The 13,790-nt window shown below is 44.6% G+C and overlaps 1 protein-coding gene across 2 annotated transcripts in view; it reads right to left on the bottom strand.

The window, feature by feature from the left end:
• The window catches only part of LOC106639828 (protein groucho), a 70,467-nt gene extending 57,517 nt beyond the window's left edge, over window positions 1-12,950 (bottom strand). For both annotated transcript variants that reach the window (XM_014353618.3, XM_014353619.3), the window contains exon 1: window positions 12,234-12,950. In XM_014353618.3, coding sequence (XP_014209104.2) covers window positions 12,234-12,296 — 63 coding nt within the window. In that variant the 5' untranslated portion in view covers window positions 12,297-12,950. The remainder of the gene's footprint in view (window positions 1-12,233) is intronic.
• Window positions 12,951-13,790: the final 840 nt, after the last annotated feature.

The following is a 13,790-nucleotide window of genomic DNA, read 5'->3' as shown; positions in this document are numbered from 1 at the left end:
TGCACTTTTCGAGTCTCCTCATTGAGCGCAAGGTATAAGCCACCGAGAAAAGAAAGAGACACTATGCACACATATACACACATACACAATATCTTAGGTAAAGAAAAAGAAAAAAAAACAGCTATGGAAGAAAAAATAGAATGAAAAGACAAAGATGACGGAGAAGCCGCACCTTCTCGCTAAAAAGGGAGCGCCGAGGAAGGGAACAAAGGCTGGAGCCCGCACAAAGGAGGAAGCAAAAGGGCAAACGCGCCGAGCTGGGGTGTGCATTATACATGTATATATACGTGATGTGTACCTACAGCGTAGACGGACAAGCTAGTAATGTCGCCCCTCGATATACGCACGGCATGAAAAAAAAAAAAAAAAAAAAAAAAAAACAATCATGAGAAAAGAGGAGGGAGGGAAGGACATAATAGGCCCCTGCACGCCGGGAGCCCTTCTTCCCTCCTCCTTTGTTCCGGTTCCTCGACGACGACGAGGGGATCATCGCTATCATCATCGCGTTATTGGAAGAAGATCCGTTGGCTCGTCCCTCCACAGGGTCGTTTGTAACTTGAAGGGCCTTGTGGCATACGTATATATACACGCGCGCACGTGCTCGCACGAGCCCTTCGAGTGAGAAATGGGCGCTCTCCGCTCGAGAACCCGTGGGGTGTGTTTTAGGCCCTGTTGTTTTTTCCTTTTTCTTTCCGGGAGGGTTGAAAAGTTTTCTTTTTTTTTTTTTATTCAGCTCCCTTCGCACCTCCCTTGTTTTGTACGATCGATCGGTCGGGAAGATACGGTTCCTCGCGCGACACCTGCCCTCGTACACGCCCGTTTAAAAGCTTTGGAATTACATCGGAATATATCAGATCTGATTTTTTTTTTTTTTTTTTTTTTTTTTTTTTTGGTACAAACGTTTAAATAAGCATCGATGGAAGTGTAACCTCAGCATAATGATTTTACCGTTAAAAGCAAGTATATCTACTTTGAAGAACGATTTTCCGACTCGATAGTCCAATCGTTTATCTTCAAAGAGCTGTGGAAAAAAGAGAAGCACTCATCCACGTACTCGTAATTCATCATCGCACAGTGTACAAACACACGAGTGTTGCATTATCGCCAAACTTGCGTGTAGGTACTTTCTTAGCTGCGAAGGGAAAAAAAAGCGCAATGATGAGTTAATCATAGACGCGCGAGTGCACCGCAATCGCGAGCGCACGCACTCCAAAGTCATCGTAAATGTATAGGTGTTACATCTAGCGTATAGCCACTGTAATTTCGTAAGGATGAATAAACCATGTGTTCGTAAGGTAGAAATAATATTTGCGCAGTTGACGTGTGTGTTTGCGTGTTGGCGCTTTCGCGCACGCCCACAAATGTAAATAAGCCCAGCTATATGTATGATGTTGCAAATGGGATAGCTGATTCCGTTGGTAAAATAACAACGCCCATCGGAGAACCGAGGGACGTTTGTCTAGCAACACACAGGGTACGATATATAATTTGGATCGTAGGCTGCGGGCACTTTGGTTGGGATTTGTTTGTGTGTACGTAGATGTGTGTATATATATATATATATGAAATTGCTTGTTCATCGGTAGAGGGAAAAAAGCCGAATCAAAGCAAAAATTGATTTACAAATGCTGAACTCGATGTTGTTATCTCTCGCGCGACAATTGTATATATGTCATACGGGTGATTCACAGAGGGATTTCATTGCCCATATAACCGATAACGATTTCAATCACAGCCCAATAATAGTACCGATAACTGTGGAACGATGTGTATCGGGACGCGCGACAATAAAAAAAAAAAAAAAAAAAAAAAAATTGACTGCGATCATCGCACCCGATTCGGGCCAGACTGGTGATTGGAATGGAGAGGAAAAGAAGATTCGAGAAAGAAATCGCGTTCAAAGCCAGTAGCGCGTAGGTCAACACACGACCACGAGGGGAGTCAACCAACCCTCGCAGATGCGGACAGCTAGACTCTTTGTCAAGTTCGAAGGGAGGGAAAAGATGCGGGTCGCAGAAGGAGGAGGACAGCGGCAGTACAGCTGTGTGTTATCGGTACACTTTTTTTTGTCTTTTTCTTCAGTTTGACTGCAACGAGCAAATAAAAATCGGGTCGATCGCGCGACGGCCGACATAATCATTTGGCGACGCCGAGAAAAAGGGAGGGGGCAAGGAAATGGGATTCCCCTATTTGTCTCGACAGAGGTCGAGAGGTCGGATCGGGTGTACACACAACAGCGGACGGCAAAACTCGGTCGAGAGTCGAGGGAGCGTATATGTATCGCATATAAGAGGGCATTGTTGACTTCGATCGGAATTGAAATCGAGAAACGTGCCCACGCCAGGACCAGGTGGCTATCTTTGTTTGTTTTTTTACTGCTTCGTGTTGGATTGAACATTTATTCTTTGTTTTCTACGCAGTTCATATACACTATATAGTGGAGTCGATTGAAAATATACAACATTGTCCGACTTGGCGATTATCAAACTCCATGTAATTGATAGCACGTAGGCAAGCATCGTTAAAAGCGTTTAGAGTGAGTTATCGTGGTAATAACAATAATAATGACAATTAGAATAACATCGACCGACCAGCTCTCGAAAAACCACTTGGCAATAACACATCGCGAATGAGTACACACGTTATAAGCAGCTCCTAATTTATACCTTAGAGCTCGTTCACGTTAAATTACGGTCAGTGGGTGGATGTACGCATATAACATATGACAAGCGTATATATCGTATATTAATAATGTGCAATTTGGCAAGAGAGGAGGAGGAGGGCACATCTATATAATGCGGGGCGGCACCGTCCGACCGCAACGAAGGCGATATGCATTGGTAATTACGTGGCAGAATGAACGAGCCGCCGGCACGTGTAATTGGCGCGCGAACGGGTAGCCCGGATATTATTATTATCATTATTCCCTGATGTATACGTATGTATATATACAGACTTCCGTTGGGCAAACATAAATATGTGCCTGTGTACGTACAGTCTGTGTGTGTCGTAGAGTCGAAGGCGTCGATGGTCGATCTCTATAAACTTGTGCTTTTGCATATTGTATTAATATGCGGCCACGTCATACCACTACTCACGAGCATGATGAATCGATTTCATTCGTCGATTCGATTAATTCATGGGTAAACTGAAATTAGGATACCGAAAATCGGTGCTCCCTCCCGTGTTGTGTTGGCACTTCGAACCAACGCATCGTAATCTATCAGGAACGAAATTTAATGCGTTTAGCGTTAAAGCTACACTGCTGGCACGTACTTATTAACTGCAGCGGATCCTTCCAAATATTCAAACGGGAAGGGGAGTAATTGTACGAAATCGGGGGTCGAGTGGAACTGGTGCTCCGAATGGACAATCTGCTGCTTCCGCTCGCGTGGCCCTGTATACACTGCGAGAGATTTTATCGGGGCGCACACGAGTTTTAATATTCATTATCGAAGATCACGGCACACGAAGCCGTTTGTTTTTCCGGGCGAGCTCGTGGATTTAACGAGGACAACTTTTTTTTACGTGAACAAAGTATATTATATACCTAAATTTGGTTGCGGGCGGTTGAAAAAACAATAGTTGGATTGACCATCAAAAAAGACTCGTCTCGTAACGTCTTCCTGGCAACAATCCAAATAACACGATCTCACTCATCGTTGGACTGATAACAAAAATAGTTGCAATACCAGTAATTGTGTGTGTCCCTGCGCGCCACAATATTTCACTTGTCAACAGTTCAACAACAATAACAATGATACCGTGTGCAATAAAATGGGCAAGTTTTAACGGTCCCCCCCAACGGAAACTACGACACAGAGAGAGAGAGAGGGTCTTTGAAAGGTTAATAACTGCTCGGTGGAATGTTCCCCCGTAATATCGCGTTCCATCGTTTTCCGAGGGGCTCGAGAGTTTATGACGAGCAGATTACCACCGACAGGTATAGTCAACCATTGAACTATCATTTCTACCTCTAGGTATACACAATACGTATTCACGAAGGCCACGAACAGCAGTGCAAAATTTTACACGTCGGTTGCGATTTTTACGAGTTCTGCCGATTTTATGGAAAGCCCCCCTCGGTGTATATACAGCTTCGACAGTTTGAAAATTCGCGTTGAGGTGGAAAAAGCAGCCTCTTCGTATACGAATTTAGTCTGAAGGTCCAAGCGTTTCGAGAGCGAAAATATACCGATGTGAAGTGTACATTTGCCTTCGGGCCGTTAGAGTGATTTGTTTTTATTTTTCCGTACGGGCAATCGAGCTCTCGAATATTACAGTCCATCGTTTACTTATCAACTTTTCCATCATGGGATACAAACCAAGTATCTTTTGGAAATCAAAACACGTTTCAAACGCACCAGATTAAATATCCGTCCGTCATTGCGAGTCAGTTTTTTTTTTCTTTTTTATTCAACAGCGTGAATAAAGAGGAAGAGAAGCGAAGCTCGCACTCGAGTAGGTAGATATGTTGGAATATGTTTGCCAGAAAAACAAACATGTATATATACATACATATCTCTGTCGAAACCATAACTGTAAAGGTAGTTTACAATAGATGCACACACGGAGCTATTTCTCCTTTATTTTTTATTTTCAAGGAGCTGATGGTTTGCGTAGTGGTGCTGCTGTGTGTTTTTTTGTCAACCGTGTGGTTGACTCTGATAATAAGACACGTGTTTCTTTTTATAACTGCTGTGATGTTTCGTTGTACGCAAATGAGTCCGGTGTATGCACGGGAAAAAAAAACACACGTAAAAAATACAGCAGGAAAAAGACCGCGCTAAAGCCCAATTGACGAGATGCTCGCGTAAACTACTCCTGCGTATTTATACACATAAACGAAACCTTACCGTCGCTCCTCGTCAATTCAAACGAAAAATTCCTCCAGCCAAGCATGAGCTGTGTGTACCCATACACAACAATTGCTTCCTCCCCCCCTCTTGGACCCCTCCCCCTCGTATATTAAACACATCCCACTGCCGAGGAGCACCTGTGTTTACACTCGCTGCACTTGGCCTTGCGGCCTTCTCGGCTCTTCCCCGTCCCTCCACCCTCTTTTTTTTCCCTGCTCGCCCTTTATTTGCCGCCGCTGCTACCGCCTACCGCCTGTGCACAATACATAATGAGCGGAACTTTCCCTCCACCGAACGTGACCGGCAACCAAAAAAAAAAAAAGAGGGAGTACAACCAAGTGTATAGCATACATGTATACGTAGGTTCCTCGGGGATGGCAGGGTAGAGAAAGGTAGTTCTCGAAATTTCATGGTTCCCGGGGCGCTAATAGGATCAGCAGATTAGGCCCCGTGAAAAGTTAAGGCGGCCAACGGCATATGCCGATCGGCTCAACTTTTGCCCCTCGGGGGACTACTATAATACCGAAAGGAGCGTCGGGCAGGTAGTAGTAGTAGTAGTAGCCATCGGAGAATACAGCATATACATGTACGTACAACAAGCGAGCCCATGACGTAATCTCGGCTTGAGTCTCCCGGGCATCTTTTGTGCGCTTCCTCCTTCTTCTTCTTCTTCTGCTTTTATTCTCTTTTCTTCCATGGCCAAGGGGGAACGTACCTCTTATATGCATAGGCTCTCGCGAGGGGTATGTAAGTATATGTATGCGGAGTGGCCAAGCAGCTTCTATAGGGCCCATTCGTCTGTGCACACAACTCTCGGGGGCCGTCGGAAATTCGATCGGGCATCCGACTTGTTTGCCAGGATATTAACAAATTCGCTCGGGATGAAATCGGAGAGCTGCCGACCGAGTGTGTATATTGTAACGAGGCGAAGTCGCTGCAGCGCCGTCCAGAGGACAAGGTGAAGCGTTGTGTCGTGTATTGTGAAAGGAGATACTGTGTATTAGTGTTAAGTGTGTTAAATAAAGAAATAGTGAAAGGTATTAATTTGTTGTGTGTAAATTAATAGTTCTTCCCGTAGAACGGGAGAACTCCCGCGCCTATCCCCCTTTTTCAGGAGCAGAAACCCAAGAGGTGAGAGGGACAACGGTGACGAACGCGATCGAGATTTGGTAACGCTGCGTCGGCGCCTCGTTTTCCTTCAGGTCAAGAAGCAGTGTTACAATATATATATGCGCGTTATTTCGTTATCTTACTTCGGGGAAATCGAGTCGCCGCAGATGCCCCTAAGAGGTCCCCCGTATTGACGTTGTTACCGTTACCGCACGTGGAGCAAATATTTTTTATGGATATTATCGCCCACTTGGACGGAGTCGAGTATAAAGTATTTATTACGGAGCAAAAAAGCAACAAAAAAAACCAATGATATTTGTGTGTTGTCAAGAAAAAAAAAAAAAAAAAAAAAAAGAGCAGCAGAACGAGATCGAAAAACATTCATTTTTCAATTGCGCAGTAGGGGGAGGAAAAAAAATGATTTACAGCCACTACGCTCGTATGTACAAGGGGGGGTTGGGCTGCCGCACGCGATTGAACGCGCAGATGCGATCCCTCTCGTGTACAATAATACCCACTCTCCTCCTCGTGCACGTGTGCGGATTTGCATTTATCCGTATTTATTTTCCGAGCACCATTTCCGCTCGACCCGATGCTTTTGCGCCGAAAAACGCCGAGTAAAATAATTCCCCCTACCATCGTGGCCGCTGCGCGCGATTTTATATCTGTTTACGGTCGAATGGCCATTCGACTTTGCCCCGCGCTTTTTTATTTTACCAGCTCGCTCCGAATAATTACTCTCGGTGGTCCTCGTCCCTATACATTTCGTTCGATGCTGATACTCCTTTTGCACTTTTTTTTTTTTTTTTTTTTTATTAGTAACAATTGTTTTGGATGATTTTATTTTTGAAATTCTCGTGTTGAGCATACTTAGGAAGGATTTTAGCGTGAAAAAGATGGTGGAGACGAGAAATTCCGGTCGCCAACGATTTATGAACCCAAGATGGAGACAAATGGTCATCCGCGAAAACGAGAATCGACATCCGCCCGAAAATCAATATACATCGCATATCCATTAGAGCGTCGTCGAGGTATGATACTCGGGAGAGGAAGAAAAAAAAAGGAAAAAGAATTTCAGGGGGATATAAAAACCTAATGCGAGTCTTACAAATATTTGAGCATCCGTGTGTGTTCATTCCACTTTTTCCCTTTTGCATGCATATGTGTATGAGTATATTCCCCAAACAGGCATACACACAAAACGCGAGGAGATACTTACGTGTATTTGCTCATAAAAAACCGGTAAGGCATTTCTTTTTGAAACTCTCTGGGAAATAGCATGTGTATGCTTCACGTGCAGCGAGCGAGAGACGGAACATTACGATATTACGTGCTGGTATAATATGATGTGCATACAGTGTATTTAAAAAAAATTAATAAATAAATAAAAGATAAGAGTGGGTATATGTAATAATAATACGGACGCGAGCTGACTCTCTGTTTGCTTGATAATGCGAAATGTCTTGTACACACTTGTGTAAATCTTGGGAAAGTAAATAACGCTCTCTTTTATGTATACAGTGCGCGATGCCTGTTTTCGTTGTAGAAAAAAAAAAAAAAAGTTGCTGGCTCAACACGTGAGATCCTTTAGCTTTACAATATTTTACACAAGTTTTTTCTTTTTCACAACGGGGAAACGCGTTGAATTTTTGAGGGCACCCCCGAGAAAACTTTTTTTTTTCTTTCGTGTAAAACTTGTACAAACTTTTTCATCCTTCCACGACGACAGTAAAGCTTGCACGAGCCACCAAAGCTCTCTTTTCTATTTCACGGATCGTTACAGTTGCAATTGTTTTAATTTTTCCTTCAACCTCCTTCGACATTTTCCATTGGAAAAAAAAAAAAAAAGAGAGAGACGCTACATCGTAGTATCGCACGCGTTCTGTTCTTGTATGCAGATGGAAACGGAGAGTATCGTAGTTGCATTGAGAGAATGGGTGTCACAAAAGAAGAAAATAAGAGCAGAAGCAGACGAGAAACGCAGTCGTCGTCCATTGATTAAAGAAAAATAAAAGAGAAGTCTATATGCAGTCTCGTTATAAGTATACGAATATATGTACCCAGACGCGTCGCATCACGTGGGCTGCAGTGGAACTAACGCGTATATTTATATATATACCCATACAAGAATGGGTTACGGGTTGTTTGTACAAGTGCTCGAATTTTTATCCGCAAGCTGCACGTAATGTGTGCATAATGTATGCGCGGCTGGCCCATTGTTCTCTTCTCTCTCTGTATAAAAGGAGGCTTTCTCTCTCTTACCGGTACACGCGAGTGTATAATATCCGATTTGGGAAGTGTCTCTCGGCGCGAGTATACAATACGCGTGAGCGCAAAGTGAGAGGAGGGAGAAAATTACCAGTCGACGGTGTAATGCTCGGGGATAGGGTATATTTTGTATTCCCAATCGGCTCGCCAAGATTATATATCATGTATCTCTTGCGCATACCGATATTTGCCGATCGCGGACGGCTCTCGAGATTTTTATTTACTTTTTTTTACTTCGTCTTTGAGCTTGATCTTATTTAAAAACGACCAACAGATTGCGGAATGTCCCAAGAAAATTAATCGCTCGACCGGTCGCGGTAGCGAAATCTGTTGCGTACACGTCACATCATCGAGGTGTGACGAACGGTACTTTTATTTATTGCTGTTGATTTTTTTTTTTTTTTTTTTTGCGCCCCAACGCTTAGAGAGCCGATAAACACGCCACAAAAGCACTTTTGAAACGTTTATAAACACACGCGTTGGCTGTACCTTAATTTTTTTTTTTTTCTAAATAGCTTGGACGCGTGTAAATGGAAAAGGCGAGACTTAACAACAACATCGTGATCATGATCATCAGCACCGCTGTCGGGGTACATCGCAAAAAACTTATGATAAAACACGTTACACTACAATCCAACGAGGCGCACTTCTTTGCTACAACACGTATAAATGCTGCAATATCGTAAGCGTCTCGCGAGGATCATTAGCCGGCCGTCGCCTTCGCTGGTGGTGGCACATATACGCCACAACACACATATACCTACACCGCGAATGGCCGCGTAATTATGCGACGTCTGCGATTTAACGATCATATAAGCGCGCGCGTGTGTACGTAAGTACGTTTGTTTGTTGATCAAAAGGCCTTGCTCAACTCGATGCCGATTTATTGTATATACCCACAATATACACACACATGTACATTACAATCGTCGAGATTTTTCCTGAAGCGAGAGCGCGGTTGTGTGCAAGTATTACTATAGTGTCGTTCCGAGCCGGTTAGCTGGGATTTATCGCACGCACACACGCGCGCGATCGCGTATCCGGTGTGTTCGCGGGTGCTCGTTCATTGAGACGACGCTGATGTGAGTGGTATATACCGCTGGGTCGGTTGCAGGCGCCACGGGACCCAATGGGGGCTACTGTGCGATCCTATTGTGTATTACCTTATACTCGTTTATACAATGGAGGAAGCGCAAACGAGCTTGGAGGGTACACGCTTTCGTCGCTCCCGTGCGCTGATGGTTCTGCTTTTTTTTTTTCGCTCCGCCCGATGCGCGTTCCGGATTTTCCGGCTCGGTGATGATGAGCTCTATTACCCTTCCGAGCGGCAGGCTGATTTAGGGGAATCATGTTTATGTAATACGTGGGTACGAGCTTGCTCACTGGTTGGCTGCCCGTTGGGTCGAAATTTACGAAATAAGCGCGAATCACAGGGTCTGAAGGTCTTTGGAACATTTGTACCTCCTCACAAGTGTGAGTTGGTGTTGGTAGAAAACAAAATTCAAAGCCACATCAAATTCGAGTACAAAACATAATTGTTTTGTCCTCGTATGGAGTGTGAGATATTTGATGAAAACAATGTTGAGAAAATATGAAGCGCGAAAACGCGTCGTGGCTATTATAGAAACAATTTTTTTGTTCGTTGTCACATTCGATGGTCTAAAATCAATTAAGAAAATCAGCCGCACTCCCATCCTCGATTAACATTTCAAAAGTCGTCACACAGCCTGCGTTACGCAGATGCTCACCATGTACTTACAGTGTACCAATGACAATGTAATCCATTGTGCGTGAAATTGTACCTTGAAAGCCAAGTAGGTAAAAAAAAAAAAGAAAAAAAAAAAATAACCAACACTCCGTCGATCAAGATAAAAGGCGCTGGAAACAAAAAAAGAACATTGTACGGGCTCGCCGGTGTGTATACGCGTTATACAAGAGCCAATTTAAACGATCCCTCGACCGTTTCGTCACGCAAGAGAGCCGCGGAAGCGTAAGAGAAAACGAAAAAAATAAAAATAAAAAACAATTTTCTTTTTTCAAAGACCCGAAACGCGTCGACGCATAAAATTTCCAGCGGAGCGTTGCAAAATCTCAAACAAATACAAGTATAAGTACGGGCGCCAATAATCATCGATGAGTAAACGCGCTACTGTGATTCAAAAGTCGTTACTGCTAACCAACTTTGACACTCCCCGTATCCTTTGCCGAGTGCGGGAACGCGTGAAAAATTAAATCGAGCCGCGTGTAATCCGCCAAAGAACGGAAGAGCCGCCCTCCGAGGCGCGTCGAATTCAATGTACGTTACATATATAGGTGCGTGGCGTGCGAAAGAGGGAAGTTAACTAACGAACCGCGACGCGCCGCACACCAAGCCAATAACGTGTAATATCTTATTCTCATCGCCAGTGTAAATATGTATGTAGATCCCCCTCCGTCACGTGTATACATCCATGTATACTATTTTCACTGTACGTATACAAGGGCTAAGTTGAAAGACAAAAATAATATGTTGATCGATCGGTCTGTAATATCCTCGGCTGACACAAGAGGAATGGATTCTCAAGGTTCCCCCCTCGATCGTTTTCGTGCAAACTGCACATTATTTCTTTTCTTTTTTTTTTTCTCTCACCTGCGTATGGGCATACATTCTCACACGAGCATAAATATATAACAACAGAGCCGACGGAACAGAAGCTGTATTATGTAGATAAGGGGGGTAAGGAAAAAAATTATATATTATGCCTCTCGCGTGCGCTTCTTACAAGCTGTTAAGGCCGCTTGCGTTACGTGCGCTATGCTATGCAAATTGCGAGACTCTTTTGAACTCTCTGCAGTATAGTTTCGCGGACACTCTGCGTGTGTGTGTGTGTGTGTACTTACTTATGCGCGAGACGAGCAAAAAAAAAAAAAAAAAAAAAAATATGCAAAAGAGTCGCGTTCTCTGTTTTTTACAGAGTCATTTTAGACCACCGTTCGAGCATACCACAGTGGACGGAATGTTAAAGTCCTCGGTGAGATTTTTTCGGCCGCTCCTTTGGCACTTCGACAAACGCGTGCGTGCAATTTGTTCCGCGAGGCGCGTAGAGCAAGAAATGAAAAAGAAAAGACCTATTTAAAATTGTCTTCGCACTACGTGTTATTTCGCTTTTTTTGTTTCAGGTGTGCAACGAGCGTGCAAAGTTTTTTAGAACAAGTCGAGTTGAACCATCAAGAAAACACGTGATCGAGCTAATGATGTGATCCGACGGATCATCGTGCGTTCGCCGGTGAGTGTTGCATAAACTATTAAACCTGTACCTAGTTAGAAAAATCGAGTACTTTTATACTTGTGACACGATTGTGCTCGTGAAAGCTTTTAATATTTATCTTTACGAAAAGTTACCCTTGTGATTTTCTTCACCACCACCAACTACCACGTGTTTTTCCGTACACCTCGACCCTTATATTCTCTAAAATACTGCCAGTGAAGAAAAAAAAAAAAAAAAAGAAAAAGAAAGAAAGCAATATCTATTGTCATCCCCTCCAATTAAACATCGCAAGTCTAGTCCTTTGGGTGTCGACTCCGTATACGATCCGACGGTTGGCGAAATGAAACCCGGCACGTGTTCCCGCTCGCCGTCCAACTGACACCTACATGTACACGGAAAATCCTTTGATTCTACAAGAAAGCACGCGTATAAATCCAACCCGCCACAATCCCACAATAAGCCCCTGCGCGCAAAGGCAAAGGAAAGAAAGCCCCACCGCGTATCTGAAAAAGTAACCGCGTGTTAATCCCGTCCCCCCTTGGAAAAAAAAAGTCAAAAGCGTCTCCCCGAAAGAAGAGGAACAGAAAAAAAGAAAAAAACCATCCCCTAACAGCTACGAGATCGCGTGCGACGATCGGGGAGGCGCGAGAGCGTGAATCAACGGCAAAGCGCCGGGGCGAGAGATAAACAGACGCGTTTACATAGACGGATGGATATAGATCCAAAGGATAAACAATGGTGTACTCACGGGGTGCCGGGCGGCAGCTGCGGCGGCGACAGCTGCCGCGTTGATGCCGCCGCTCGGGTACATGATAGCTGCGTCCGCGGAGCTTGGATCGTCGGTGCGAGCCTTGAACGACGACTGCTGGGGTAAACAGCCGCCGAGGATACCTTGGTAATCCTGGATGTAATCAGCGAGGGTGGTGTCGTTCAGCGGCACCCCTGCGACCCTGACGGGTGGAAGAAGTGACGATGGATCGAAGCGCAGCGCTGCAGCTTCGACGCCGCTGCCGGGCTCTCGAGGCACCGAAATCACGCTAGTCTTACTCTATACGGTCGATCGGCTGAACCAAGTGTAGGGGGTTGGAGGGGCAGGGAGGTATTAAACACGATATGTAAGCACAAACACCGGTTGATACTGTCGGACGACCACCGCCACCACTACCACCACAATTGATCTTGAATTTTTTTTTTTTTTTACGTGAAAACTAAATATTTCACTGAACGGTTGAACCAACGATTACGAATGAACCATCACACCCGAACCGGTAACTCTCCCCGAGGGTGAAACTGCACATTTTAATTTAATATATTTAAATATTAACGCACTTCATGAATTCGCACGGTAAATATATATGTATATGTATATATATGTAGATGCACACATGTATTAAAGACGATGAGAGTGCAAGTGTATATATATAGTGTATGGGCATATATATAAGCACCGAGGCGATCTTCTCTCCTCGGCGATCGGATGTCAACTAATCAGCAGCAACAGAGCAGCATAGCAGGCGAGCGAGCGCCGCGTCGACGCTCTGCCGCGCTCCCTTTTTCCCCCCGACTCTGCCCGTTGCCCGCCTGCACGGCGTATCTGCAGCCGCTCCCCTCTGCCCCATCCCCCATCCTCTCTCTCTTTTGCTTCGCTCCTTTCGACGCCACAACTCTCTGCTATATATACATGTATATGTATTTACGAAAGTGCGAGCAAGAGAAGGAAGAACACCCCCACTCTCCTTCTCTCTCTTCTTCTTCTTCTTCTTGTTCTTTCAGTGCCTGTGTGGACTACTCAGGCCTCTTCTTCTGGTACACGCACATAATGTATGTGTGCCGAAGGTGGGCCACTCCGTTGCTCCAAAGTGGCTTCCATCTCTCTCTCTCTCGTTCTTTCATCCTCTTTGGCTGTATGGTATCTATACGTGTAGGTATAATACATAGGTACCTACCAGGCACTTGGGTTCTCTCTGAGTAACGATGATGGTGTAAAGAAAAAAAAAAAAAAAAAAAAAAAAGGGGGAGATCGACAGAGAGAGAATAACTTTTACCTGCACCTGGAGCGGCGTACAGTGTGCTCCGAAGGTTTGACGCACGCTTTGGACCTTTTTTTTTTTTTTTCTTTTTCTTTTCGTTCCTCTTTTTTCTCATCGACCAAAGGGAGGAAGGAGGGCATATACATGGCGCGTAATAAGTTCTCTCTCTCTCTCTCCTTTGGAGGAAGGGACGCGCCCCTGCCGAGCGTACGCCTGCGGTGCTGCATTTCCAGCGTGTGTATAAATGGGCCTTGTGATGCATGAGATGTTACGGC

Source organism: Copidosoma floridanum, unplaced genomic scaffold, assembly GCF_036245765.1.
Source record: "Copidosoma floridanum isolate Cflo_tuat_1 unplaced genomic scaffold, Cflo_Japanese_pri ptg000001l, whole genome shotgun sequence".
Classification (NCBI taxonomy): Eukaryota; Metazoa; Arthropoda; class Insecta; order Hymenoptera; family Encyrtidae; genus Copidosoma; species Copidosoma floridanum.
This window is presented reverse-complemented; position numbering and strand designations above follow the sequence as displayed.